The sequence below is a fragment of the Entamoeba dispar genome, genomic scaffold (genome assembly GCF_000209125.1).
Source record: "Entamoeba dispar SAW760 scf_1105229460015 genomic scaffold, whole genome shotgun sequence".
Lineage (NCBI taxonomy): Eukaryota > Evosea > Mastigamoebida > Endamoebidae > Entamoeba > Entamoeba dispar.
Window position 1 is genome coordinate 51260 of NW_001853981.1, and position 26159 is coordinate 77418.

General features: G+C 26.8%; 20 protein-coding genes across 20 annotated transcripts, besides 33 other annotated features; 14 read left to right on the forward strand and 6 right to left on the reverse strand.

Annotated features, from left to right (window-relative positions):
- Positions 1-158: 158 nt before the first annotated feature.
- Positions 159-180: a sequence feature (AT_rich).
- A 383-nt stretch (positions 181-563) lies between these two features.
- Positions 564-1454, forward strand: EDI_246300 (uncharacterized protein; the record flags this gene model as incomplete). The annotated part of the gene is made up of 1 exon (XM_001736684.1): positions 564-1454. One exon carries the CDS (start codon positions 564-566, stop codon positions 1452-1454), a length of 891 nt encoding a protein of 296 aa, XP_001736736.1.
- A 26-nt stretch (positions 1455-1480) lies between these two features.
- Positions 1481-1572: a sequence feature (AT_rich).
- Positions 1573-1632: 60 nt separating this feature from the next.
- Positions 1633-2407, forward strand: EDI_246310 (uncharacterized protein; the record flags this gene model as incomplete). Its single annotated transcript, XM_001736685.1, has 2 exons — positions 1633-1698; positions 1880-2407. 2 exons carry the CDS (start codon positions 1633-1635, stop codon positions 2405-2407), a joined length of 594 nt encoding a protein of 197 aa, XP_001736737.1.
- Positions 1826-1876: a sequence feature (AT_rich).
- Positions 2408-2487: 80 nt separating the features above from the next.
- Positions 2488-3416, forward strand: EDI_246320 (uncharacterized protein; the record flags this gene model as incomplete). The annotated part of the gene is made up of 2 exons (XM_001736686.1): positions 2488-3180; positions 3234-3416. 2 exons carry the CDS (start codon positions 2488-2490, stop codon positions 3414-3416), a joined length of 876 nt encoding a protein of 291 aa, XP_001736738.1.
- Positions 3417-3479: 63 nt separating this feature from the next.
- EDI_246330 (uncharacterized protein) lies at positions 3480-4643 on the reverse strand (the record flags this gene model as incomplete). The annotated part of the gene is made up of 1 exon (XM_001736687.1): positions 3480-4643. The coding sequence occupies one exon, from the start codon at positions 4641-4643 to the stop codon at positions 3480-3482; it is 1164 nt and encodes a 387-aa protein (XP_001736739.1).
- Positions 4237-4265: a sequence feature (AT_rich).
- Positions 4642-4767: a sequence feature (AT_rich).
- A 185-nt stretch (positions 4768-4952) lies between these two features.
- On the reverse strand, positions 4953-6164 carry EDI_246340 (uncharacterized protein; the record flags this gene model as incomplete). The annotated part of the gene is made up of 1 exon (XM_001736688.1): positions 4953-6164. One exon carries the CDS (start codon positions 6162-6164, stop codon positions 4953-4955), a length of 1212 nt encoding a protein of 403 aa, XP_001736740.1.
- Positions 6165-6252: 88 nt separating this feature from the next.
- Positions 6253-6309: a sequence feature (AT_rich).
- Positions 6310-6313: 4 nt separating this feature from the next.
- EDI_246350 (uncharacterized protein) lies at positions 6314-7231 on the forward strand (the record flags this gene model as incomplete). The annotated part of the gene is made up of 1 exon (XM_001736689.1): positions 6314-7231. One exon carries the CDS (start codon positions 6314-6316, stop codon positions 7229-7231), a length of 918 nt encoding a protein of 305 aa, XP_001736741.1.
- A 5-nt stretch (positions 7232-7236) lies between these two features.
- Positions 7237-7322: a sequence feature (AT_rich).
- A 5-nt stretch (positions 7323-7327) lies between these two features.
- Positions 7328-8395, forward strand: EDI_246360 (uncharacterized protein; the record flags this gene model as incomplete). The annotated part of the gene is made up of 1 exon (XM_001736690.1): positions 7328-8395. The coding sequence occupies one exon, from the start codon at positions 7328-7330 to the stop codon at positions 8393-8395; it is 1068 nt and encodes a 355-aa protein (XP_001736742.1).
- A 73-nt stretch (positions 8396-8468) lies between these two features.
- Positions 8469-8831, reverse strand: EDI_246370 (peptidyl-prolyl cis-trans isomerase NIMA-interacting, putative; the record flags this gene model as incomplete). Its single annotated transcript, XM_001736691.1, has 1 exon — positions 8469-8831. One exon carries the CDS (start codon positions 8829-8831, stop codon positions 8469-8471), a length of 363 nt encoding a protein of 120 aa, XP_001736743.1.
- Positions 8814-8885: a microsatellite.
- An 11-nt stretch (positions 8886-8896) lies between these two features.
- Positions 8897-9416: a repeat region.
- A 35-nt stretch (positions 9417-9451) lies between these two features.
- Positions 9452-9568: a repeat region.
- Positions 9569-9751: 183 nt separating this feature from the next.
- Positions 9752-9940: a microsatellite.
- Positions 9941-9951: 11 nt separating this feature from the next.
- Positions 9952-10105: a microsatellite.
- Positions 10106-10404: 299 nt separating this feature from the next.
- Positions 10405-10501: a sequence feature (AT_rich).
- Positions 10502-10615: 114 nt separating this feature from the next.
- Positions 10616-10692: a sequence feature (AT_rich).
- A 256-nt stretch (positions 10693-10948) lies between these two features.
- Positions 10949-11069: a sequence feature (AT_rich).
- Positions 11070-11134: 65 nt separating this feature from the next.
- Positions 11135-11740, forward strand: EDI_246380 (UMP-CMP kinase, putative; the record flags this gene model as incomplete). The annotated part of the gene is made up of 1 exon (XM_001736692.1): positions 11135-11740. The coding sequence occupies one exon, from the start codon at positions 11135-11137 to the stop codon at positions 11738-11740; it is 606 nt and encodes a 201-aa protein (XP_001736744.1).
- Positions 11741-11830: 90 nt separating this feature from the next.
- Positions 11831-11880: a sequence feature (AT_rich).
- EDI_246390 (uncharacterized protein) lies at positions 11876-12373 on the reverse strand (the record flags this gene model as incomplete). Its single annotated transcript, XM_001736693.1, has 1 exon — positions 11876-12373. One exon carries the CDS (start codon positions 12371-12373, stop codon positions 11876-11878), a length of 498 nt encoding a protein of 165 aa, XP_001736745.1.
- Positions 12374-12458: 85 nt separating this feature from the next.
- Positions 12459-12555: a sequence feature (AT_rich).
- A 36-nt stretch (positions 12556-12591) lies between these two features.
- EDI_246400 (uncharacterized protein) lies at positions 12592-13377 on the forward strand (the record flags this gene model as incomplete). Its single annotated transcript, XM_001736694.1, has 2 exons — positions 12592-12595; positions 12644-13377. The coding sequence occupies 2 exons, from the start codon at positions 12592-12594 to the stop codon at positions 13375-13377; spliced, it is 738 nt and encodes a 245-aa protein (XP_001736746.1).
- Positions 12609-12633: a sequence feature (AT_rich).
- Positions 13049-13069: a sequence feature (AT_rich).
- A 91-nt stretch (positions 13378-13468) lies between the features above and the next one.
- Positions 13469-13505: a sequence feature (AT_rich).
- A 64-nt stretch (positions 13506-13569) lies between these two features.
- EDI_246410 (Rho/RAC guanine nucleotide exchange factor, putative) lies at positions 13570-15114 on the forward strand (the record flags this gene model as incomplete). The annotated part of the gene is made up of 2 exons (XM_001736695.1): positions 13570-13641; positions 13696-15114. 2 exons carry the CDS (start codon positions 13570-13572, stop codon positions 15112-15114), a joined length of 1491 nt encoding a protein of 496 aa, XP_001736747.1.
- Positions 15115-15237: 123 nt separating this feature from the next.
- Positions 15238-15642, reverse strand: EDI_246420 (60S ribosomal protein L32, putative; the record flags this gene model as incomplete). The annotated part of the gene is made up of 1 exon (XM_001736696.1): positions 15238-15642. The coding sequence occupies one exon, from the start codon at positions 15640-15642 to the stop codon at positions 15238-15240; it is 405 nt and encodes a 134-aa protein (XP_001736748.1).
- A 56-nt stretch (positions 15643-15698) lies between these two features.
- Positions 15699-15773: a microsatellite.
- An 81-nt stretch (positions 15774-15854) lies between these two features.
- EDI_246430 (uncharacterized protein) lies at positions 15855-16430 on the forward strand (the record flags this gene model as incomplete). Its single annotated transcript, XM_001736697.1, has 1 exon — positions 15855-16430. One exon carries the CDS (start codon positions 15855-15857, stop codon positions 16428-16430), a length of 576 nt encoding a protein of 191 aa, XP_001736749.1.
- Positions 16431-16434: 4 nt separating this feature from the next.
- Positions 16435-16463: a sequence feature (AT_rich).
- A 43-nt stretch (positions 16464-16506) lies between these two features.
- EDI_246440 (uncharacterized protein) lies at positions 16507-17376 on the forward strand (the record flags this gene model as incomplete). Its single annotated transcript, XM_001736698.1, has 1 exon — positions 16507-17376. One exon carries the CDS (start codon positions 16507-16509, stop codon positions 17374-17376), a length of 870 nt encoding a protein of 289 aa, XP_001736750.1.
- Positions 17377-17438: 62 nt separating this feature from the next.
- Positions 17439-17494: a sequence feature (AT_rich).
- A 49-nt stretch (positions 17495-17543) lies between these two features.
- Positions 17544-17565: a sequence feature (AT_rich).
- A 198-nt stretch (positions 17566-17763) lies between these two features.
- Positions 17764-17787: a sequence feature (AT_rich).
- A 375-nt stretch (positions 17788-18162) lies between these two features.
- On the forward strand, positions 18163-19158 carry EDI_246450 (uncharacterized protein; the record flags this gene model as incomplete). The annotated part of the gene is made up of 2 exons (XM_001736699.1): positions 18163-19002; positions 19078-19158. 2 exons carry the CDS (start codon positions 18163-18165, stop codon positions 19156-19158), a joined length of 921 nt encoding a protein of 306 aa, XP_001736751.1.
- Positions 19011-19031: a sequence feature (AT_rich).
- A 58-nt stretch (positions 19159-19216) lies between the features above and the next one.
- Positions 19217-19263: a sequence feature (AT_rich).
- A 42-nt stretch (positions 19264-19305) lies between these two features.
- EDI_246460 (60S ribosomal protein L10-1, putative) lies at positions 19306-19938 on the reverse strand (the record flags this gene model as incomplete). Its single annotated transcript, XM_001736700.1, has 1 exon — positions 19306-19938. One exon carries the CDS (start codon positions 19936-19938, stop codon positions 19306-19308), a length of 633 nt encoding a protein of 210 aa, XP_001736752.1.
- A 140-nt stretch (positions 19939-20078) lies between these two features.
- Positions 20079-20127: a microsatellite.
- A 53-nt stretch (positions 20128-20180) lies between these two features.
- Positions 20181-20949, forward strand: EDI_246470 (calmodulin, putative; the record flags this gene model as incomplete). Its single annotated transcript, XM_001736701.1, has 2 exons — positions 20181-20613; positions 20789-20949. The coding sequence occupies 2 exons, from the start codon at positions 20181-20183 to the stop codon at positions 20947-20949; spliced, it is 594 nt and encodes a 197-aa protein (XP_001736753.1).
- Positions 20683-20752: a sequence feature (AT_rich).
- A 140-nt stretch (positions 20950-21089) lies between the features above and the next one.
- Positions 21090-21119: a sequence feature (AT_rich).
- A 162-nt stretch (positions 21120-21281) lies between these two features.
- On the forward strand, positions 21282-25136 carry EDI_246480 (chitin synthase, putative; the record flags this gene model as incomplete). The annotated part of the gene is made up of 2 exons (XM_001736702.1): positions 21282-24020; positions 24210-25136. 2 exons carry the CDS (start codon positions 21282-21284, stop codon positions 25134-25136), a joined length of 3666 nt encoding a protein of 1221 aa, XP_001736754.1.
- Positions 24118-24179: a sequence feature (AT_rich).
- Positions 25115-25192: a sequence feature (AT_rich).
- Positions 25193-25223: 31 nt separating this feature from the next.
- On the forward strand, positions 25224-26114 carry EDI_246490 (negative regulator of the PHO system, putative; the record flags this gene model as incomplete). The annotated part of the gene is made up of 1 exon (XM_001736703.1): positions 25224-26114. One exon carries the CDS (start codon positions 25224-25226, stop codon positions 26112-26114), a length of 891 nt encoding a protein of 296 aa, XP_001736755.1.
- A 6-nt stretch (positions 26115-26120) lies between these two features.
- Positions 26121-26159: part of a sequence feature (AT_rich) that runs on past the window's edge.

Genomic DNA, 26159 nt, shown 5'->3' on the forward strand with positions numbered 1-26159 from the left:
TTTTCTTATTCTATTTTTCATTTCAATATGTTCAGATAAACTCTTTGAAAAATATCCTTTTTGCTACACAACAATATTGTCAGAAATAACGTTCATACTAATTTTTGAGTACTTTGAATGAAAGGAGTTAAATAATGACATCCATGTACTGAAATACCAATTTATTTTTATTATTATTTTCCTTTTAAATCAACTCAACTTGAATGACTTTTTTAACTACTTTTTAACGCATAGTTTTATCATACCAAAATAAATCCACAAACAAAAAAGTTGTTAAGAGTTAAACCGTTTGTGAATTAAAGTATTTCATTCTTATATTAACACTCAGTTGAACAAAAATGAATTTAAATATCTTTTTAAGTAAATGGAGACTTAATACAGTCTTATTTGTCATAACTAGAATTTACCAAATGTAGTCTATTGTATTTAACTTAAATACAATTTGGTTTCTAGCCTTTAATTTTCTTGATTATTCTCTTGTTAAATTTAAGAATTTCATAAGATTCATTAATTATAATATTCTTGTGTTTCATAAAAAAAAAAAGTAAAACTTGTTTTTATAAATGAGTAAGAAATATATTGAAAAAAAGTGTTGTGTTGATAAAAAGGACAGTCGTTATGTTTGCCCTCGTTGTTATCAAGGAGTTTGTTCTGTGAACTGCTATCAAACACACAACAATGGAAATTGTTTTAATTCGTTTAGTAGTAATGAGATTAATCAACTGATGAAATTTAAAATTAAAGATGATGAGATTCAATTATTTAAAGGTATTCTTCAAAGAGATGGCACACTAGACAAAGAGAAGTATGATACTAAAAATATTGATGATATGCTTCTAAGAAAAATTGAATCTGGTGAAATAAATGACATTGATCAATTAAAAGCAGTGTTGTCTCAAAACCAACTACAAGAATTTGAAAAAAACTTAACTAAATTATGCCAACAACAGATAGAGCAATATGTGCCATGGTATTTATCCGTTTCTTCATCAAATCTACCTAGAGAAATAATCACTAGTATTAATGTTATTAAAGTATCTCCAGTAGTGGTTCAGTGTATTGATTATTGTTGTGTTGTTTATATTGCTTTAACAAGGATGTATGTTTCTACTGAAATATTTGATGTTTATTCCTCAGAAATAGATGTTCAATTACAAGAATTACTTCCATTCCTTTATCAACGATACCCAACAACATTTCCAATGGACTGTACTTATTACGTAATTGATTGGATGAAAAAAAACGAGTATATAGAAAATACTCCTCAGATGGTTTCTCTTATTCGTGGGGATTACCAAATTATTAAAGAAGACATTCATTTACTTTCTTTACTTATTTCTCATCTCCACCAATTTTACTCACAACTTCCCCTAATATCTAAGAAGTTAGAGTTTTATTATGCGTTTATAAATTCTCAACAATATAGAAGTATTGTAATATCATATATTAATTAGATGAGAGTTTAAAGAAGAGATAAAAGTATTAAATAAAATCACAATAAATTAAAAAGAAAAAAGTAGTTATTAAATTTTTTATTTATTTTCATTTTTATAGTAAAAATATAATAAAAAAGCTAGTTATTATTGAAGTATAGTTTCTTTTTTTCATAAGAAACTTGTTAATAACTAATAAATGAAACCATCAGGACCACTTTCAGGTGATAAAGATGAACGTGCAACCATTACCTCTAAGGTGATTGTTTGTTTATTGATTTAGTAATTAAAGGAATCTGAAATTTATTTAACAGAATAATATTCGATTATTTTCAAAGTATTGTTATAATTGTGTGTTAAACAACGAAGGTGTTTATGTTTGTTTGATAACCAAAAATATTTTATATATTACTAAAACATATTAATAGTAAAATCTAATATTACAGCAACTTCATTTAATATTATCGGATATTTTATATTATGGAATTACTGATGAAAATATTATGTTTCTTATTATTGACCTTTTTCAGAATAAGTTTAGATTTGTAGAAGATAAATACAATTATGGGAGTATATTTATAATGTTAAATATACTCAGCGTAAGATTACTTAATTGTCCAGAATCATTGTTTCAAGCTGTTACTATATTAAAAGATTATTATAGAGGTTCTATTCCTTATGTATCTCTTGACCAAATGAGCTCTTCAGAAAAAGAACATTATTGTGAACGTTATTTAGATGGTTTTGGATATCAATATATAGAACAATGGATTTTGGATAATTCTAAACCAACATTTAGTTATTCTATTTCTTTATTACATCAAATATTAGATGATAGAAATCATCACTATAACATTTATACAATTATGTATACATTTATGACTCCAGAATTCTCCAAACATAAAACGTTTGTTGATCTATTTGAAGAAATTTTTTTGAGGATTAATAATAAAACCAATTTAAGTTTGTCATGAAAGTGATTACTTAAAAAATACACTCATTTTTTGTAGAATCTTTTGTCTCTTTACTTTGGAAACCGATAATAGAAACTGATATGGATAAACAATACTTCTCTTTTCAACAACTTGATTATACTAAGTTACTACTCGTAATTGCTTATAAAAAAATGAAAGAAGTCCCTTCTGTTTTAGAAAAGAAGGAATACTTTTGTTTTCAAGACATTAAAAACCTCAGAGAACAAATTAAAAAAGGAAGTAAAATCAATGACTATATTAAAAAAGAAATTTTCGATGTTGAAAGATCAACAAATTACAATACTACTAAGAAACACAATGAAAATTATCATATAGTTAATTCAGGAGTTGAGGAAATAAATCGTTATCCAAGAAGAGAAATTCATTGCTCAAGAAAAGGAAATGGTAATCATAATAGATCTCATTCTAGACTAAGTGATAGACAAACTCAATATCTAGAACGAGAATTTTATGATGGACTAGAGGAAAATAAAAGAAAAAAGTTCCCGAGAAAACAACTAACTAAAGAAATAACATTAGATGACAAGAAGTTTGCTGTTCAGATACTCAATAATGAAAGAATTATTCAAGAAAGAACTGATACATCTAAAGAAATACAAGCATCTGGGATTATTACAACAACTGATGATGATATTAAAACTCTTGATAAAAAAGAAGGAGAATTTGAGTTATTTGAAGATTCAAATTTAAGTTCAAGTAATGATGATGTTGATCAAGCACTAACTACAAAAAGTCATGTCTTTGCTTCTATTGTTTGTTTATTGTTTAACGTCAATATATTTTGTCAAAACCTTATCGATTATAGAATGTGCCACAAGAAATTAATGAGTTAGGGCTTGTTTCTTTAGCAAAAGAAATGAGTCAAGTTAAAATGTATACGTTTGATATTACAACAAGAGAACTATTGATTGAATTTATGAACAATAGAAATCTAAACTCTTTTATTTCATGCAGAGAAATGAGATTTGTTGAATGTAAAACTTTTTAATTGAATTGTTTAAACAAGAAAATAAGCTAAATTGCAGTTTTGAGCTATTGAATATAACAATAATTACTTAGAAAGGTTTTCAAAAATGATTGTTAATGGAACGTCATTTTCTTTTGAAGGTATATCACTTTCATTATTTGGAGCACCTAATTCTCTAAATGCAATATCTTCTCTATCTGTAAATGAAGTACATTTTCTTGGATCAGTTTTGTTTACTAGGATAAATTTGTTTGCTTGTTCACTATTTGTAAATGATTTTGAAAGTCGTTTTTGGTGAACTGATTCTAAGTTAAAAATGTGATGATATTGAGTAATAAGAAATTCAACAATATCATAAATTGTTGATGGTATGGACTCTGTTTTGACCCATCCAATATATAAAGCAAACGAATGTGCAATAGAATGAGGAGCATATTTTACAGGATCTACATTGTTGAGATACACAAACATTTCAAGTATTTTATCTAGCAAAAGTCTTTGTTCTGTTGGAAGCATTCTAATACTCTTTTCAACTAATTCAACATTAATTGGATTAATTGATATGAAAGAAGAAATAGGATGAAGTAATGGTGTTGGTAATGATATAAGAAATAATTTCAATATAGTCCATGCAACTGAGGCAGTCATATTTTTAATTTCATGATTATTATTAATTGAATTAATAAGTTCTTGAACTTGGTATGGAGGTAAGGTTTCAATCATATCATTTGCATGTTCTTTAATAGTGTCAATACAAACGAGTAACAATGGAGGGATTTCTTCTCCTGATAATTGACAAAGTTCTTTTAAATCAATTCCAAGAAACTTTTTTTTCTTAGCCATTATAATATAATTTTTAATTGAATTTTTCCATTCATTTCGTTCTGTTTTATCGGAAAAGAGGATAACAAAAGTTCGTTGACGGAAGTCAAGTGTTTCAATCAACAACAATGTTTTACCTCTATCTTTTGAAGGTTCATCTAAGTTATCTTGAACTTTTGTGTGTATTAATGAAATTTTTCCAATAATTTGCCCTTCATTTGATTTTCTTGTTAATGACAATAACGATTTCTTTGGACATTCATAGAAAAGAATTTGTTGATTAGTCAATGTCATATTTAATGTCTCTTCAAAACAACGTTTTGAAGTGTATGTTGGTGATGTAAATACTTGTGCCTGATTAGTATACAAGGCGATAAGAGAACGAATAATAACTTTAGTCATAGCGTTAGGTGATTCTGTTGACATATAATTTTAAATGAAAATTTTCTTTTTTTTCTAAAAATTTTATAGTTTTTTCTGTTATTTTTTTTAATTAATAAAAAAAAACTTTTGAATAGTTTATTTTTAGTATTAAAAAATACTAAAATTTCATCATAATAGTTTATATTCAATAATTCATGAAAATGACCCCATAACTTTATACAAGAACTTTAACTAAAAAAATAATACAAGAAGAGACTAACTTCAAAAAAATTAGAAATAAAATAACTCAAAAAAGACTTTTTGTTAAAACAAAATACTAAAATTATTCTTTATTTCAATTTTTAAGAAGAGTTAATACAAAGAGTTTAAATTTGTTAATATTTCTTCTTGTTGTTCATCAACTTCATCAAGTAATGAGTTAATAGATTTGAAAGAGTTTTGAATAATGTTAAGTGTTTGATCTTTTAATCCAGATTTTTCTTGTTCAAAAAGTGGGTTGTTTTTATTACTCAAATGAATTAATAAGTCATTTGTTTCTTTGAGACACCAATTAAGATATTTTAGGTTTTCAACATTTTGAATTAATGGAGTTGTTCTTATTTCTTCTCTTTTGAAATTACATTTTAGGTATTCATTGAGTTGACTTATTTTATTAATTATTCTTTCTTTACATTCATCACAATATCTCTTTTCATTTTCTAAATGATGAATCCATAAATGATAATTACGTTTTAGTTCTTGAGATATCACTTGGTCATTGTTATTAATTTCATTCTGTTTTTCTTCAATTTCTTTAAGAAGTTTCTTATCTATAACTAGTTCAGTACCTAAATTGTATTTTTCTCGTATTTTTTTCTGAATACAGTTACATTTATCTAATAAACCATCTAATACCTCTTTTTCTCTTTCAATACTTTTTAATAGTAAATCTTCCTTTGAACTATTCAAAATGTTCTTATTTGAATAACTTGAAGAAAAATACCAATCAATCTGGTGAATTTGATTAATTTCATGTTGAGCGTATTTATTTAAATCATCGTAATAATTGTCGATCCCTTTAATTAAAGAATTAATTTGTTCATATTCATTAGTTAATTGTTTGTAACATTGAACACTCATTCCTAATGTCATATCTTCGTTAATAACACCGACTATTAGTTGTTCTGATGCAACATTATAATTAATGAGGTCGATGATGTTATTACGAATTATCTCAAACTCTGGATAGGTTGATAATGCAATAACTTCTTTTTTAGTTTTAATGAAATACCATTCCTCAGATCTAATAAATAAGTCAAAAACTTTTAGCATCACAACTAATTCTTTTGTTGACTTATTACTGAGTTCATTATTGCAAACTGTATGGACACAACAAATACCTTCGTACCATAAGTGAGGGTACAGCATTTTAATTCTTCTTAATATATGTTCAGTCATGTATATTGAAACTGTATCACTCGAATTATCTATTTTATTGACATGGGGGACGAATTCATCACTCCTTGTAGATAAATTTTGTTCCTTTCTTAATCCAGTCCTTTTAAAACCAAATCCTTTTTTCATTGAGAGTCCTCAAAAAATTTTGGTTTAAATACTTATTGATTCATGAGATTGTTTAAAATGAAAGGACATTCTATTTTTTAGTTTTGAGTTAAAAAAAAATTCCTATTTTTGATTAAAAAATAGAAAAATTAAAAGAAATAAAAATCAACATGTTTCGATTGTTCATATCAAATGCACCTTTTATTTATATTGTGTTTATTTCAATATGCTATATCACGTTTTGTATTGAACAAAAGAATAGGTTATGTTTAGGTACTAGAACAAGTGATACAACAGGACTTATGGAAATACATTCAGTTGCTATGTTATCAGGTTTTCTTTTACCAATTTTATCAATCTTCAGACTAATAAAAGGGAAGCTTGTTATTGTTATTCCATTCTTTGTTGATCTTACTACTTCATACATTATTCATCGAATTGGATCTTTTATAATTTCATTTCTTAATATTTATCTTGAAGATAATACTTGTAGTAAAGATAGAGAAATATTAAATGGAGTAAATGGATATTCATATGCAATCGTTTATTTCTTTCTTATTTTTGTTAGGCTCTTAAATTCAAATGACTTATATCCTCAAGCCACTCAAGCAATAATTACTTTACAACTACAATTTCCAACATATACTCAAAATGCATATCAAATTTTTTATCAAAGCCTAGGTCCATTCTCATGTAGATATTCATGTAATTGTCAAAACTATATTCGTTATAAACAAAAATGTATTTATCATTCAACAACATACATCATATTAATGTTATATATACTTTCTGGAACTATATGTATTGGGCATATTCTAATTCATGGGTACGCAACAGTAAACCAAATTTTTTATGGATGTCTTGTTGCTTATTTAATGGTCTTTCTATTTGATTGTATATTGTATTATTTTAGACCAATGGTTAAAGCAATTGTTTTAATTTCCTTCTTTTATTTTACTATGTTTATAGTTCATACATTTATTGAAGGGGGTCCTGTTCATTATTCATTTTATCATATGATTTGTGTTGTGGATTTGATATCATCAGTGATTCTTCATATATCAGTTTATTCTCCTAAAACCATGTAAGTGACTTATTTTATTATTATTTATTTTATTATTTCCATTATAAATTTCAAAAAATATGAAAATAAAAACAGAAAAAATATAAAATTTAATTGTAATATGCAATCACCTCAACCTATTAATACAGATTTCCATATTGTTAGGATTTCTGGAAAATTAATGTACATTCCACATAATAATGTCATTTCTTCATTACAAAATATTTTAATGCAAAATTCACAATCAAAAGCACCTTCTCAGTATGGTATGAAGTCAGCTCAAATTCAAACTCTTTTTGATTCTTTTTATGCATCTACTCTTCAGTCATACTCACCAGCAATGCAAATTTATTTTTCTTATCGTTTTTTGGCATTGCACTCTCCTGAAGAGAAAAGGGTTGGAATTTTGACACTGTCAAAAAATATTTCATCATTAAATGAGGGCCACCTTAGTGATTTAGAAAGAATATTTGATAATGATATTAATGATTGGATGATTTGTGATGCATTAGCAAATAAAGTAGTTACTCAATTTCTTCGGTCACATGAGGAGTATTTTCAGAGAGTATATAAATGGAAAGACTGTGGAAAAATATGGAGAATGAGAGCGTGTTGTGTTATTTATGTAAACTTTGCAAATAAAAAAGAAAATACATGTCTTGAAATATGTTCAAATTGTGTAAAAAGTAGTGAGCGATTTGTACAACTAGGAGTTGGTTGTCTGTTAAGAGAAATGTCATTGAATTCTACAGATAAAGTTGTAAATTTTATTTATGAAAATTATCGATATTTTACAAGAGAGGGTTTAAGGTATTCGATTGATAAATTAGATGTTACTACAAGAAAAAAAATCCTTGGTATTGGAAAAGGAAGAAATCCTCTTAAATCACCAGCCCCATCTCAGTCCACTTCTCCTAATATCCCTACTTCTTCAACACCTGTCGTCTCTGTAAATACTACAACCCCAGCACAACTCCAAACGGTAGATGATCAACTACGTGCTCAAATATTATCAATGGATTACTTACATTCTGCCATTCAACCAAACATTACCACTACTATACCAGTTGTATTACCAAATGGTCAATTTAATTATGTCCACCCAAGTGCCAATGTAATGGTTCCTCCTAATTATTCCCAATATTATGATCTTCAAGGTTTTACTCAAAACAATTATTCTCCTCAATAAACTATCAATTTTGTTATAGTAATTTATTCTCTTCGTTTATCAAAAGAATAAAAAATGTTTCTTAACCAGTTTCTTATTTTCTTTCTTCAACTAAAACAATGTGATACCCAAATGGTGTTTTAAATGGTTGAGTGTATTTACCTACTGGTGCATTAAAGGCAACGTCTTGAAACGCTCCACACATTTGTCCTCGAATTACCCACCCAAGACTTCCACCTTGATTTGCCTTATCTTCGCTATACTCAGTAGCGACTTGACTAAATGGTTTTCCTTCTTCAAGTTTAGCAAGTGCCTCAAGAATTTTTGATTGTTTTTCACATAAAATATGTCTAACTTTGATTTTAGTACACCCTTTTTGTTTCTCTTCTTTGTTGTCTTTTGTGGTTTTGGCTGAAGCTTTTGCTCCTTTGGAGGGTGCTTGTTTTCCTTTTGGCATTCTTATCTTTTTTTTTTAGATTTTTTTGATTATTTTTTATTTTTATTTCTTTTTAAATCCTTTTTGGAGTAAAAACAAAAGGAAGTATTAAATCTAAAATACTTCATATTGATATATTAATTTATTGTAAACATTGTCCTAACCAATTGCATTTATTAATAATATAATGTTATGATGAAATGAAGAAGAACCATTTATTAAAAGATAATTATGTGTGTAAATCAATAAATATATATTATTTAAATATTTTAATGATTTTGATTTTAATGAATATCATAAATGTATTAATAATAATGAAATGATTATAATTTATATTAATGATTTATTGGTTATTGATATTTATTTTAATGTTAGAACAATATATATTATCAAAACATCAAAGAAAAATAATATAATAATGATATTGATATATATCAAGATAGAAACAAAGAATTAAATTATATTTACACATAAATAAATATGAAGAATTACAAAAAATTAAGACAAAAAGAGAAATAATATATGTAGAAATAATCACTATAATATTAACAATAAATTAATACATAAAGAAACAATAATAAGATTAAAAATACTAAAATCATAAATACAATATCAACAAATATTATGATTAATGACTATTAATTAGAAAAATACCATTCTAATTCACAAATTCAAGAAATAAATTATAACATAGAAATATAACATAATAAAATTATTGAAATAATCACTTCTCAATAATCATAAAATCAAAATTGTTGGTGCAGGTCTTTCAAAATTCTCTTTTTTCTTTTACATCATTTTTCAATGCAAACAACACAAGTTATATTATCATTTACTGAATAACATTCTTAGATCTTGTGAAAAAATAAACAATACATAAACATTCAAGGGGATATGGAACGGTAAATATCAATATTAATAAATTGTGTTATAAGATTGGTAAAAGAAATACAATGAAAAGTAAATAAAAAAAAAAAGAAATAAAAGAGAAAAATGTGAGTGAATATAATAGTAATAAAAATGATACCTATAAGAAACAGAGGATAATATCAAAGAATGAAATTAAACTGAAAAAAGAATATGATGCAATAAAAATAAATAAGTAATGAAATGATAATATAGAACAAGAAGTATTCAATCCAAAATAAAAAGAAAATAGAGAAAGTTAAGAAGAAATTAAATTAAAAAGATAATAAAGAATAAGAAAGAAAAAAACTAAGCAACTCACAAAATATAAATAGAAAAGAAAATGAGAAAGAAGTAGAAAAGACGAAAACACAAATAAAAAAGAATAATTTACTTTACATTCAAATAAAAAAATGATAATAATTGATGATAAACAAATTAATAAAAGTAAAAAAAAGAATGAGAAAGTTGAGATAAACGAGAAATAAGATACAATGATGATATCATTATAAGTCAATTAATAATGGTACTAGCAAGAACAAAAGTTAATAAGAAAGTTAAAGATAAATAAAATGACTAAACTCAAAAAAAATACAAAAAAATTATGAAATTGAAGAAGATAGTGGTTAGTAATACATACATAACAATAAAATGTTATAATTAGTGAATACCAATAAGAAGAAAATAGTAATAATAAAATTCAAAAAGAAGTAAATAATATAAAGTATTTTGATAAACTTGATTAAAACAAATAATTAATATTAGTTAGTTATTTTTTTATAATACAAACAACACTAACTTGTTAAAAGATATAACTATTATGAGATATCTAATAATATTACAGTAATGAATTTAATAAAAAGTATTCAAAAGTTATTTGATTTAAACTACTTAAGTAGAATAAATGATTATTATAAACATAAACTAGTAATTTAAATTAAATTTAATATAGTACGAATAATTATAATATATATAAGTATGTATTAGATAGAAGATTCATCAAAAAAGAAATTAAAAATGAAGAGCATTAGAATTATCAAAATAAAAAAAACACCATAACTAACTTAACAGATACTTATTTATAATGAAAAGTTATAAAAAAGTTTCTCCATCAATTTTAAATCTAAACCAGTACATGAACCACACAGGGTAATTCTAAAAAATTATTTGTATTATTTAACGAGACAAAAATTAAATAAATTAAGAAGTAAAGACTAATAGGAAATGGTTAGTATTAAAAATATTACAAATTATCAAATAATTGAATAAAAAAGAAAATAATAAATTCTTCAATTAATGTATTATTTAAAATATTTTGTTATTTAATAGATAAAAATATAAAATTATAATTATGTGTTTCCACGCAATGTCCTTCTGAAAAAGGACAAAAAGAAAAAGAACAGACAAACAGATTTTTTATGTCAGACATTAAATACGTTTATTTCATTCTTGGAGGTCCAGGGGCAGGAAAAGGTACTCAATGTGATAAATTAGTAGAAAAATTTCCAATAACCCATTTAAGTGCAGGTGAGTTATTGAGAGCTGAAATGGCTCGACCAGAATCACAAGATGGACAATTAATTTCTTCGTTAATTAAAGAAGGTAAAATTGTTCCATCACACATCACTGTAAAACTGTTATTAAAGGCAATTCAAGAACATCCACACAAAGTTTTCCTTATTGACGGTTTTCCTAGAAATGAAGAAAATAAAAATGTTTGGGAAGAAATGGCTGATTCTAAAGTTTTTGAAGTTGTTAAATGTATTACCATTGATGTTCAAAGAGAAACAATGAAGAAAAGAATTATGAAGAGATCTGTTGATAGTGGAAGAAGCGACGATAATGAAGTTACTGTTTTAAAAAGATTTGACACATTTGAAAAAGAGACATGCCCAATCATTGAATATTTTGGAAAAATTAATAAATTGTTAAGAGTCTCTGGCGAAGGAAGTGTTGAAGAAGTGTTCAAACCAATTAACGAAGAAATGACAAAGTTCTACACAGAAAAAAAAATTCCATTCTAATTAAAATTTTCTTTTTTCATTCTCATCATCATAATATGAAAAGTTCTTTAACTAAAGAAATGAGTGGTAATTACAATCCTTTGTATTGTCATAAATAAAAACATATTTATTTTAACTTATTCTAATTAAATCAATTTATTCATCTTTTGTAGTAGTTGTAGAATCAGTAATAAGTTGTTGATATTTTCTATTCATCTGTTTAAAAGCAAGAATAACAACGAAGAATAACCCACAAATACTCATAATAATATCAAATAAAAGAACTTGTTCATACCCTGCATCTCCATCATAAACACAATTTCCATTTTCATCTTTTTTAAATGAATCAATACACCTAAAACATTGTTCTTCCAATTTTCCTCCAAATGAACGTTCTCCACATACAGCACAATGTGCATGTTCGCATGGAATACATTTCAAACCCCCAGTAGAATTATGAATTAGTCCATACCTTGGTTCACATTCATTACATAATTCACTATTTAAACAATGATTACAATGTTCAATACAAGGGCAACATGTATATGTTATTGTCATAACGTCAAATGATTGTTCAAAAGTACCATTCCCACACATCTTTTTTTGAGTTATACATGTAGCAAAACAAATGGTAATGAGTACAAAGAAGATCATTTATAAAATTATTAGTATTGAAATAATCTTATTCAAAAAAGGTCAAAATTTTTCTAATGTTTTGTTAATAAATATCTTCATTCTCATTAAAATAAATTTTAATCATTAATAATTATTTTTGTTATACTTAAAAATTATTTTGTTATATTTATTTTAACTAAAAACAAAATAAAAATAAAAAAGAGAAAACAAGATCTATTAATAACTAAAAAGAAAGTATGGGTTTGTATATACCAATATTATTAAATAAATAATAATAACAATCATTAGAAACTTTACATAAAATCGATTCTTTACTTGCTAAATTAACTAATTCTGTACCAGAAGTAAAACCACGATTTTACTTACATCCTTCTCGTCCTTTAGAATGTTCTTATAGACAATTAGACACTTTAATTACTATTATTACTGATGAAAAACCATATTGTACGTTAAGGTGTTATAAGAGTGCTTTAGAACATAATATTACTTCTTCTTGTCTTTGTAGAGTAACTGGAGATTATTATAATATGCCATTTGAATACAGAAGAAAACAATTAAATTCTGAATCAATAACTCAATTATGTAAATCATTAATCCTTGAAAATACAGCTTTTCCAGATGATGGGGTAGAAACACCAACATTCTCAAGATTTTATTTATTAATTGTTCAGTATGTAGCACAAATGCAATCTCATAAATTATTTAAATATTTAAGAACAATTAATCCAACAGTTCCAAAGAAATACTTCCATTTTAGGGTTGCTGATGAAAGTGAAGCAATCACTATTTCTGGTTTTGAACACAACGCCATTACTCCATTTGGAATGAATAAAGAATTACCAATAGTTCTTGCTGATGATATCACTAAATTACCAGGTGATTATTGTTGGATTGGAGGTGGAGAAATTGATGTTAAATTAGGATTTAATGTTTCAGAGTTTATTGAAAAAATGAAACCAATGATCACGGATATTTATAAACGTGATGGAGAAAAAGAAGAAGTTCCAATGAACGATAATTGATATTTACTGAACTTTTTTTGTAGATTTTTGGGTTTAAATTTTTAAGAAAAAATAACAAAATACGATAGATATGGTTTAGTTATTATACATCTTTTTTATCTTTTATGAAATTTATTTATTTTATTAAAGGAAATATGATTTTCATAGAGATTACTTTTTTGTAAGAAAAATCTAATCAACAAAATAGGCGGTATGAACGACAATGATATATCTATAATGAAAAGAATGGGATTAACTGATCATGAAGTTATCGAGTTTTTAAAAGTTTGTTTCTTTCACGCTTCATTTAAAAAAAATCTTACAAGGTTAATTCTTTAGTTTAGTGCATATCACAAAATTATTGACTATGTGATTAGTCTTGAAAAAATCTCAAACTCATTCAAACTAACTGTCCCAACTCATCCACTACCACCAACCCCTACTCCTAAGGTACCATTTCGTTCTCGAAGTCTCACAGTATCTTCAGAAAGAATAAGTAATACTCAAAAAGATGAAGAAAAACGAACCATTAAAAAGAAAAAACCCTTACTTAGTTTTTCTTCAATGTTAGAAAGAAAAAGAGTTAATCCTGAAGAAACTAAAACAAGTGCTAAAGATGATTTAACTATAGCCAAAACAAAAAATGAAATAAAACATGAACGAAGGAAAACTTGTAGTGCTGTAGGATTAAATGCATTAGCACTTATTTCTAAATCAACAATTGTGATTAAAGAATGTGAGTATAAAGAGATAACAAAAATTGAATGTGCATGTAAGGCATTTATTGCACAAAAAGGATATGATTTAGAAACAATAAAATTAAGAAGAGAAGCTGTTAAAGAATTATATGAAACAGAAGTAAGTTTTTGTGATAAAATGTCATTATTGAACACTCACTTTAGAATACCAATGATGCAATTAAAAAATAATGGGTTTATTCTACAAAAACCATTTGATAATGTTTTTCTTACATTAGAAGATTTAATAATATGTAGTAAAATGTTTATAGAGAAATTAAAACCAGTTGTAGAACATTTTAATTATAATACTTGTTTAGGTAATTTAATGGAAGATTTACTATCTAACGTATGGCCGTATATTAGATTTAGCATTGATTATAACATTGCTCAAAGTGAATTAAAATTTTTAAAGACATATCCATGTGTTCAGAAGTTATTAAAAGATAAAGCAAAAGAACCTTCTTTAGATAATCAAACTATTGAAGGATTATTAATCCAACCAGTACAAAGAATCATGAGGTATCCAATACTATTGAAACAAATACTAAAACAAACTTCAAAAAGTCACCGAGATTACAAAACATTATTCGAAGCAAATGCAGATTATACTTTTTTCATTCATGAAGTAAATGAACGAGCAAAATTACGAGATAAACTTATCGAAGTCAGTCAAACTTTAAATGATATTAACTTAATTCAACCATGGAGATATTTTTTAAGAGAGAATAAAGTATCATTAAATGGAAAACATAAAATAGTTTATTTACTAAATGACATGATTTGTTGGGAGGGTGATAAAATTCTAGTTGATAATAAAATAGTATTAGAAACACCAAAAGCAACAACATTAATAGTAAAAAGAAATCATGATTATATCATTCTTAAATTTGAACAAGAAAGTGATGCAAAGGATTGGAAAACAGTGTTAGATGATATTGTGGCAAATGATAAATGGAGAACAAATAATGAAAAGAATTGGTTCTCAACTTTATGTAAATTTAAGAGTAGTTGGCTTTAAAAAATAAATAATTTACTGTGAATTTATTCTGGTTTAAATAAGATTAGTTATTAAATTATTATTAAGAAACAAAAATAGGAAAAAAAACAAAAATATTCCATTTATCACAAAAGAACCATTTATTTATTGGGCAACTTCTTGTTTCTTAATTCTAGCTTCAGCATTAAGAACTCTAATGTTTAAAATTTTAGCTCTTTGGATAATTTCTTGTCTCTTCTTAGCAGAAACAGCATGTGAAATTTCAGCAGCATATTTTCTGTTTTGCATCATAATCATTTCAAGATCAGTTGTATTACGAACTGGGAATTTATAAAGTCCACATGGAAGCATATTTCTTGTGGCTTTAGCACTTCCATATCCAATCTTTGGAAGAAGGTTAGTTCCCTTGAATTTTCTTCTTAATCTATTATCAATACCTCTTGGAACTCTCCATGATGCTTTAACACGAAGGAATCTGTTTGAATCAAATCTCTTGAAATGTCCAGTATATTTCTTAACAATCTTTGGTTTTATGACAGGTCCGACCATCGATAAGAGAGACTAACAAATCAAGCCCTTTTTTCTAGTTTGTTCCATGTTGGGGGTTTTTATTATTATTATTTAATTTTCTTACTATTCTTTTTGCTATCTCTCTTTCTTGTTTAAATTATTTTTATGTTATATATTACAAAAAATATTTACAACAACCCTATTTTTTTTCTATTCATTACTTTTGTGATTGATCAGGATTGAATCATTTCATGTCTGACGATACATCAAAACTTCCTGTCCTTCAAAAAGAACACCCAAACTCACGTAAAGCTAAAAGAAAGGCAAAAGAGGAGCAACGAGATACAAAACTAAAGATGGAAAAAAAATTGCATCGTGTTCTTAAGCAAACTCCTTTAGTTGATATGGTTAAATGGTTTAGGGATGGCATAACAGCTCTTGGAATTAATGAAACAAACATTAGAGTTGTAACTCAAGAAGAATTATTTGTTCTTGCTGTTAATTATTCTTGTAGGAAAGATTTAGAGTATGATGACATAGACGATAAAATTAAAAAAATGCTTCATGCCACGTCTTCAATACAAAACAAAAGAGATCGTATTTTAGAAGAAATATCCAATATGAGAAAAGCTTTGATTGGAGGAGTGGACATTCCGGATTTACTTGATATAGATAATATCAAATTTATTTTAACTGTTCGTGATATTTATGTTACTATTAAACAATCTCTGAAATTAAGAACAGTAAAGTATGCTATGAAAGATACTCTTCCATTGACTACTGGTGTTGAGCTTGCTATTAAGAAATTTGAAAGAAAATTTGATTGATTTGATTTATATAACATTATATTTTTTTTTTTAGAAAAAAGGAACAAATAAGTTCACTCGAGAAATGCAACTACAAATGTCATGTAGTCATGACCAGTTAATGGAATTAATAAGATTACGAAATGCCATTAATTCACGAAAAGAAGAGTGTGCAGATTTAGAAGCTAAGATATCAAATATTTTATCACAAAAATCCGAAGGAACAACCCTTAGTGAAAAGCTTCAAAGATTAGAAGAGTTACAATTGAAAAGAATTGAGTTACAATCCAGAAAACAAACTTTGATGAAACAAAATGAAGACCTTAAAGTATTTATTGAAGGAGAAAGTCAAAAACTTATGAAAAGTGTTGAACTAATGGAAAAAGTCCAAAAAAAAGAAATGAAGGAAGTACTAGAAAATAGTGTTCAAGTACTGAGTATTGCTGAGGAACTGGAAAGACAACACAAAGAATTACAAAACAAAGTAATTCAATTAAAGAAAGAACTTATTAATCAATTAAAAAAAATATATTCTCTAAAACAACGTCCTGACGATAAATTAACACAACACATCACGTCACTAAATGGAGTAGTTATTCCAAATAAAATTGGATCTCAAGAGCTAGAATTAATGAATGAAGTATATGGTGATATTGCTCATATTATTAATTTATTAGCTCGTTATTTCGATGTTTCATTAAAATATCCATTACATCCAAACGCTATGTATTCTTTAATAAGTGTTCGTGGTAAACAACAGCAAACACTCCCTTTGTACAGTAAAACAGTCAACCAACAAGCTTATCGTACTGCATTAACATATCTCAATTATGATATTGATCAATTACTTCTCTATTTTGGAACAGAGCAGTGGGAGGCTGCAGCCCATGCCCAACCTATTGAAAAAGTGTATTCGATTTATCAATGTTGTGATAAATATTTCAATACTGCGGACACAACAGAATGAAAAAACAATTACAGTTTCATTGATTCATTCATTTAAAGAACAATTCATTCTAAATTTTTGTGATAAATAACATTTAAATAAGAAAAAATGAGTAAAATAAAAGAAAAAAAATTTTAAACTAAGAAACCAATAAATTGAATTGTTTTGTCCTAATTCTCTTACTACCCAAAAATTATTTAAATAATTAATGGTCTTTGTTTTCAGTAATTAGGTGAGCATTAGAAGAGTTTTTATAATAACTTGATTGAATAAATAAAAATTTACAAACTTATAATTTAAATCTTTTGGCTGATAGAGAAGTATCATTTAATAACATTACACGAGTTGTCAAGTTACACATCTCTTATTAAACATCTCTATAATATTAATACACAATAAATGAAGAAGAATAATTTAATTATTTTTTAAATTGATTTTTCTTGATTGATAGAATTATACACATTTTATTTTTGGTCAACCTCAAATCATTGATGACCTATTAGTAAACAAAATTAAACAATGACTTTCATTATGATAGTAATAAATTACTTATTAATTTTTTAAGTATACAAATTATTGAGTTAATTTTAATCCTCATAAACTAACAATAAATTAAAATAAATGCACTCAAATATAAATAATCCTAGAAACTTGTATGAAATGATGAAACTAAAATTTTGTTTTAACATTTTGTTTATTTTTTTAAACAAGTTTTTAAAGTTTTTTGAGATCATTTAAGTATTTTTGAGATTGAATTATGAAAAGAAAAAAGTAAGAATCTTGAAAATAATAAAAAAAGGAAATAAAATGATTGCAAGAAAAATAGAATGTCCTTGTAAAAATGTCTCTATGTCTGTTATAAGAAATGAAGAAAATATTAAAAATCCTTTTGACTGTGAAAATGTTAAAGAAATTATTAATGGGACAATTACGAGTAAATATAACTTTTTAGTCCAAACACGTAATAATGAAAATTGGACTATTTTAAAATGCCTTCACTGCAAATGTGATATTTGTGCCAGTGAAAGAGATGATCCCAAAACGATTATTGTTTTTAAGTGTAACGAAAATGCATTAAAAGATGGTAGATATTCACAAACATATGGGGTTATATTGAGACATCACTCCACAGAAGAGGGTTTTGTTGGAGATGAAGAACGTCGTGAAATAGCGAAAATACGTCAAAGAAAGATTGACGAGTTATACAATGAAAAAGAAAGAAAAATTGCTGAGTATGTAAAAAAAATTGAAGAAAGATATGAGTTTGATAAAGAAGTTATTGAAGAAGAAGAAAAAGATATGTTATGTGCATGCTCTGCAGAGGAGACATTTGTTGAACAACAAGAAGAAGAAAGTTACTTTAATTTGGATGTAGAAAATCCATTTGGAGAGGTTCCAATAAAAGAAGATGGAGTTGTTATACGTACTAGTGCAAAACAGTCTATTGACAAAAGAACACCAAGAAGATTAAGTAGTCACGTCATAGATATAAAAAAAACAACAGACAAGGTAGGATTCATTGACTTAATGGATTTAACTCAAAAGAAAGCTGATTCAATTAGAATTTCAAGAAGTCTAACAACTGAAGGTAAAGAGGAAGAAGAAGAAGATTCAAATGATAATTTTCCAAATACATTCCAAGAATATGTTTGTTGTTATTATTTAATTTATTTAATCATTGTATTAAAACTCATTGAAAGAAAATTATATTTATTCTTATAGACATTAACAAGAAAAGAAACGAATGAAGTTCCAATGTCTAGTTCTCATATGAGTTGCAAGAGTTATAAATTATTATTTTAACTTCTATAAAAATTAGTTCATTACTCAAGATTATTTTAACTGTGTATTTCTTTCTTTCATTTTATTTTTTAATTTTAAACCAAAAATTATTCAAAAAATAAAAAACCATAAAAAACATTTTAAAGGTACTTTTAGAAGACATTCCATTTAGTTAACTTTTGGAAGTGGACCTTTTGTTGTAGCTAATTTGAAGTAACATCCATCAGCAATAATCTTTCCATCTTTCTTAAGTTGTTGATATTCTTCTTTAGTGTATTTAGTGAATCCCCATTTGTTAGAAATAACAAGTTTTTGTCTTCCTGCAAATTTGTAACATGCAAGTCTGAATGATTTAATCATTGCTGGGAGATGTTGTTCTTTACATCTTCCTGAAATAAGAACTTGTCCAACTTTAACACGAGCACATGACCCATATGATTTACCCCATGCTCCTCTCATACCAGTTTGAAGTCTATCAGCTCCAGCACATGAAAGCATTTTATTAATTCTAAGGACATGGAATGGATGAATTCTAATTCTAACATGGAACCCATCTTTACCTGCATATTTAAGCATATTCTTATTAATTGAAATACGTGCTGCTTCCATAGCTTCTGATGAAATATTTTCTCTTTCAAGTCCTACAATGTGTACACAACATGGGAAATCATCACATGGTGCACTTCTGTTTCCAATATCAAATAATTTGATTCTTGGATCTGGGACACCACGGCAGTACTTTGATTTTGGGTATGGGTGTCCTCTAACAAGTCTATAACATCTTCCTGGTCTTCTTCCCATTTTATAACAATCTGCCAGGGTTAGTTCATTTTTATAAGATCCTCTAATCGTTACTATCCCGTTTTTTTCCTTCTTCTTTCCGTCTAACTGGTCCTATTCGATGTTGTTTGATGTGTTTTTGTTCTACATTTAGAAATTTTTAAAAATAAAAATAAAAAACATAAATTAAAATATCAATAAAATTCAAAAAACACTTTTTTCTGTGAATCAGATAAAGAGTTTTAATAGAACTCTTTAATCTTATGTCTTCTCTCACTGAAGAGCAAAAGAAGAAGTTTAAAGCTACATTCAAACATTACGATAAAGACAAAGATGGACAAATCACGTTCGAAGAATTAGGTCAAATATTGAGAGGAATGGGAAGAAATACTACAGACGTAGAAATCTATCAAATGCAACAAATCCATGGAAGTGATAAACTTGATGAAGCAACATACTTGGCACTACTCGCTCAAAAACTTCAAGAACCAGATAGTGTTGAAGAAATCCAAAAAGCATTTGATACATTTTTTGGACCAGGGAAAACTACTATTACTGTTGATGAATTTAAAGCAATGATGATGGAATTTGGAGAACGAGTTTCTGAAGATGAAGCTGATGAGTTAGTTAAAGATATAGGATTAAATAAAGAAGGGTGCATTGATGTTAAGAGATTTATTGATCATGTGTTTGAAAGTAAATAATTCATTTGTTGTACTTCTTTATCAACGTTATCTTCATTTTTTGTTTATTTTGTTGTTATAGTATATAATTAAAAAAATACATAAACAAAGAGAAATTATAATTAAAAAGTAAAAAAACTATAATTAATATAGAATGAAAAGTGAACTTTAAACTTATTATTAACAAGGCACAATGACTGGACACAAGGGTTTCTCATACAAATTAAAACTTGGTAAGAAAATTCACCAAAACAGAGGTGTCCCACAATGGTTCAGAATGAAAACTGGAAACACCATTAACTATAACTTCAAGAGAAGACATTGGAACAGAAGAAAGATGGGCATGTAAGCTTCAATTTTAAAATTGAGTACCTTGTTGAATTTTTGGGTTTAATGTGGTTTGTTATCAATGCCACAAAACATTTGGTTTCATTCATTTATTTAGGGTTGTAAAAAAACAAAATTGAGAATAAAAGATGTTATTTGCAGTAAAAAAGAAAATTTAAAAAATTTTAATAACTTTTTTGTTGGAAAGTCATTTAGTTATAATTTAAGTGTATAACTTGATTTAATTAAAATATGGCGAATTCCCTGATATTGAAAATTAAAAAGTTGACAGCACAAGGAATTATTGGTGCGGTGTTAATGATTTTTAATACTGTACTAATAACACTTCACAAAATGTCAGTGAGTTTCCTTATCACTCAACTGTTTATCAGACACGATGCATTTGTACCAAATATCGTTGCACTAACTTTTGCTCCATTGGTGTTATTATTTTATTCGTTTTATAAGTACTTATTTTATGAAGAAACTCCAAAACAATTGTTTCTTTTTTATTTACTCGAAGGAATTATTGAAGGGGGGTCACAAGGGATTGCATTAGTAGTCTTAGTTTTCTTTTATGAAAATACACAACAATATATTACTATGTTATATATTGAATTAGTATCGTTTGTACCATTTATTTGTTATTCAATGCCTAAGTTAAAAAATTGTAAATTAAATGGAATTGTATTATTAATATCATCAATATTTCCAATTGTAACTGCAGTTATAATTAGTGTTCATTATAGATTTTATTGGCAAATTATTACAGTCGATCTTTTGTTTATTATTCCTTATTGGAGGTCATACTTAACAGGGTTGTCTAGTGTTCATATAAAACAAATAGAAAAACATCGTTATTTTACTTCACTTATTAGAGAGTCAACAAAAATTATTGGGTTAATAATGGGTTTTTGTTTTGTTTATTACACTAATCAAATTAATCCAACTGAACATTGGCTGATTAATCAAATTTATTTACTTCCACTGTGTTGCAGTTTGTTAATTCCTTTTATACTTCAATTTACTATTTCTTGGGGAATGAAAGCTGTTCTTCCAATTACAACAACAATATTACCAATGACGGTATCAATTATTATATCTCTTTTATTTTACCTTTCAATATGTCATTGGTATTGGATATCGGAAATTTTTGAGGGGATGTGTATTTATTATGCAGGAGATACTGATTGGTGGTTTGTTGGATGCTTTATTGGAGTAGTTGTTTCATGTTGTTTATTTTGTAAAAGACTCATTGAACAAAAGAAGTATATAAATAAAATAAGAGACGTATGGAGTATTCCTGATATTTGTTGTATTTCATTTTCAAACTCACTATTATTGAATAGAAGAACTGATGACATTATTCAAAACGAAATTAGGGGAAGCGATGAGAACACATTTAAAACAAAAAGAATAGTTATATGTACAACTATGTACCATGAAACAGAAGTTGAGATGACCCAAATAATAGAGTCATTCAAACGACTAGATAACATATCCTCATCTAAAGACCATATCTCATTTTGTATTATATTTGATGATTCCTGTACTGTTGATGGACTAACACTATATTTCAATTTATTTGCTGAACAAATTATAAGACTATTATATCAAGAACGAGTAAAAATAGAATATAAAGTTCAATGGTTTGGTGCAATTGCATTAGGAACTTTTAATAATGGAACTTCATTAACAATATTATTTAAAGACTCTCATTTAATAAGGAAAAATAAAAGATATAGTCAGTTGATGTTATTTAATTATGCTATCAAAACTTATGGCAAAGAAGAGACATTTGTTCTATTTACTGATGGAGATACGTATTTTTCTCCTTCTTCAGTAAGGAAATTATGTCTTGAATTATCATCTAACCCAAGATGTGGTGCAATTTCTGGAAGAGTGTATCCTGATGGAAAGGGGATTTGGGCGGCATTTCAAAAGTTTGAGTATGCAACAAGTCATTGGTTACAAAAACCAGCAGAGGAATTACTAGGGTCTGTTTTATGTTGTCCAGGCTGTTTTACTTTACTTCGTCTTGAAGCGATTTATGATGACAACTTAAGAAATAAAAGAATATTTGATAAATATTCCGAACCGCCTCGAAGTGGTATAGGTATTTTAACTCACAACTTTGGTGAAGATAGGTGGTTGTCATATCTTCTTATTGAAAGAGGATGGGAATTAAAGTATTGTTCTATCACTAAATCTAAATCTTATTGTCCTATTACGACACAAGAATTCTTTAATCAAAGAAGAAGGTGGTTAACTTCTACTTGGGCTAATCTTGTTATGATTATCAAAAATTGGATGAGGATTAAAAGAAATAATAAAAAAATTTCAACTGGATTCATGATATACACCTTTCTCAATTTTATTTCATCTTTCACTACTCCTCCTACTACTTTATTATTGGTTTATGGATTTTTAGTTAATTTAGAAGTTCCATATTCTCAACTTATTGCCTTAGTACTTTCTGTCTTTCCTACATTAATATTTTTAATAATTGAGGTTGTTGTTCATTATCTACCTGCACCATCCTTTGAAATATGGTGTATCAATATTATTAGTGGTATTTATGGAATAGAAATGTTGTTAGTGATTGCTAATTTAATTTATACTTTGATAACTATTCAACAAATATCAATAAGTTTGATCTTCTGTGGAGCCTTAATTATTGTTTATGTAACTACTATTGTTCTTCATTGTGAGTTTAACCGAATTGTTGGAGGAATAATAACATTTTTCCTTATACCAACAACAAATGTCTTATTAATAATATACTCTTTTATGCACATGTCTGATGTGTCATGGGGAACAAGAGAACAACACCATGAAGGTTCTTTGCAAAAGGTTGTTTACGTACAAAACTCAAACATTAATTATATCGATCAAATATCAATATTTATACCAGAACCTCCTAATGAAAAATATAATAAAAAGATGAAAAAAAACTTGAATAAAACTCAGTTTATTACTATCCTTCTCTTCTTCTTCACAAGTGGGTGTTGGATTCTTCTTTCTCTTTTGTTAATGTTTTTAGACTGTCAATACCATTTAAAGATTATGGGAATTTCGTTTTCTTTTATGATTGTACCAACGTGCTTGACTATTCTCTTAGTTGGAATACAGTTTATTTGTATGTTGTTTCACAGAATGGATTCCTTGGCATTCATTCTTTCTCATTCAGAATAATTTTACTTTTCATAAAATGATTTCATTAATTTATTTTTATTATTTTTTTAATAAATTGATAAAGAGATGAGATTATTGATTATTTAGGTATTAATGAATTGTTACCACTATGACCATGATTCATCAGATGATTGTTCATCTTGTGAAGATGGATGTGAGTGTTGTGGAAGCCATGGACATCGCAATGATGTCCCTGAACAGAAAAGAATACCTAATTTATTCTATATTCAAAGAGGAAATGGAACGGAGAAAGGTAATGATGGAAGTAAAGTAATAATTAACTATACAATGAAATTTTCTGGGAATGTTATCGAAGAAAAAAATGGTTATGAGATGATTATTGGAGGAGATTATAATAGTATTATTTGTGAAGGAATGGAATTGATGGCTGAGCATATGCATGAAGGAGATATTTGTACAATGGATTTACTCCCAGAATTAGCATTTGGTGATAGTGGAGATGAAAAACGCCATATCCCCCCTAACGCTCTCATTCAAATGAAAATTGAGTTAGTTCATTTAGACAAATTCCCAACACCATTTACTATAGATAGTGAACAACTTTATCCATTTGCCTTAAAGAAAAAAAAAGAAGGAAATGATTTTATGAAAGAATGCCATTACCAAAGATCTATAAGGGCTTACCAATGTGCATTAGAGTTTCTTGAAGAAGATTATCGTATTCCCGCTGATGTTAGAAAACAAGCTTTTGAACTAAGACATATCATTCATAACAATTTATGTGCAGTTTATATTCATGAAAAGAAATTTAAGTATGTTGTTATTCATGCAAGTATTGTTATTAAAGAAGATAATTGTAATTGGAAAGCTTTAATGAGAAGAGGAACGGCTTATTTAAATATGGATAAATTAGATAAAGCAAGAAAAGATTTAGAGGCTGCTCAAGACTTTGAACCTGATTCAAAAGATATTGCTGTTCAATTAAAAATTTGTAGGCAACGCCAAGCAGCAAATTTAAAACGAGAGAAAGGAATTTATTCAAAAATGTTTTAAAGAATAATATTATTGTAGTTTATTTTTCTAATAAATATAGTTTCAATAAAATAAAAGAACTTGGGTTTTGGGTTATGACATCTCCAAATGAAAAAGGGACAACTGATTAATAATCGATATGAAATTACTCATGAAATTGTTGGAGATGGTCAACACAGTAAAAATTATGTTTCGATTGATTTATTTGAAGGAAATAATGTTATACTCAAAAAGATTCAATCTGAAGAAGAGTGGGACATCTGGAATAATATTCGGAGAATAATGAAACAAAAACCAAATAAAAAAATTCTTCAATTGTTTGACAGTTTTCAATGGAACAATTGTTTTTATGTTGTATCAGAAGAACTTTGTTATAATCTCAGAGAATTATTAGATTCAGATAGTAGTTATGTACAACGTACAATCCCATCATTAATTCATTGTTTTCAATATACGCTAAGGTATTTGGAAGAATTACAAATCATTCATTGTGATATAAAACCAAGTAATATTATGATAAATAACAGTGGTACATATAAATTAATTGATTATGGGAATGCTCTTATTGATTATCATTCTTCTGGAAAAGGGTATGTCCAATCAAGATGGTATCGAGCACCTGAAGTTATTCTAGGGTGTCAATGGACAAATAAAATTGATATTTGGAGTGTTGGGTGTGTATTATTTGAATGTATTATTGGAGATGTATTATTTCCAGCAGACAATGATGTTGATCAACTAATGATGATGAGAGAAACCATTGGATTATTTCCACCATCTCTCCTACTTCGAGCAAGTCAAGATATTACTAATATTTTTACTTTAGATGGCCATTTTATAGAAAAGTATGAAGTGTTGATAGAAGAAAGAAATATCAGGGAGTTACTAGGAAGTTGTGAATATAATGAGATGCTTTGTTTAGTTTTAGAATTAGAACCTGAAAATAGAATGACTCCACTTGAATTTTCTTCAATAACAATAAAATATGTTGATCAGTAATTTGTGTTATTTAATTTTTAGGATAAAAAATAGTAAAAAAATAAC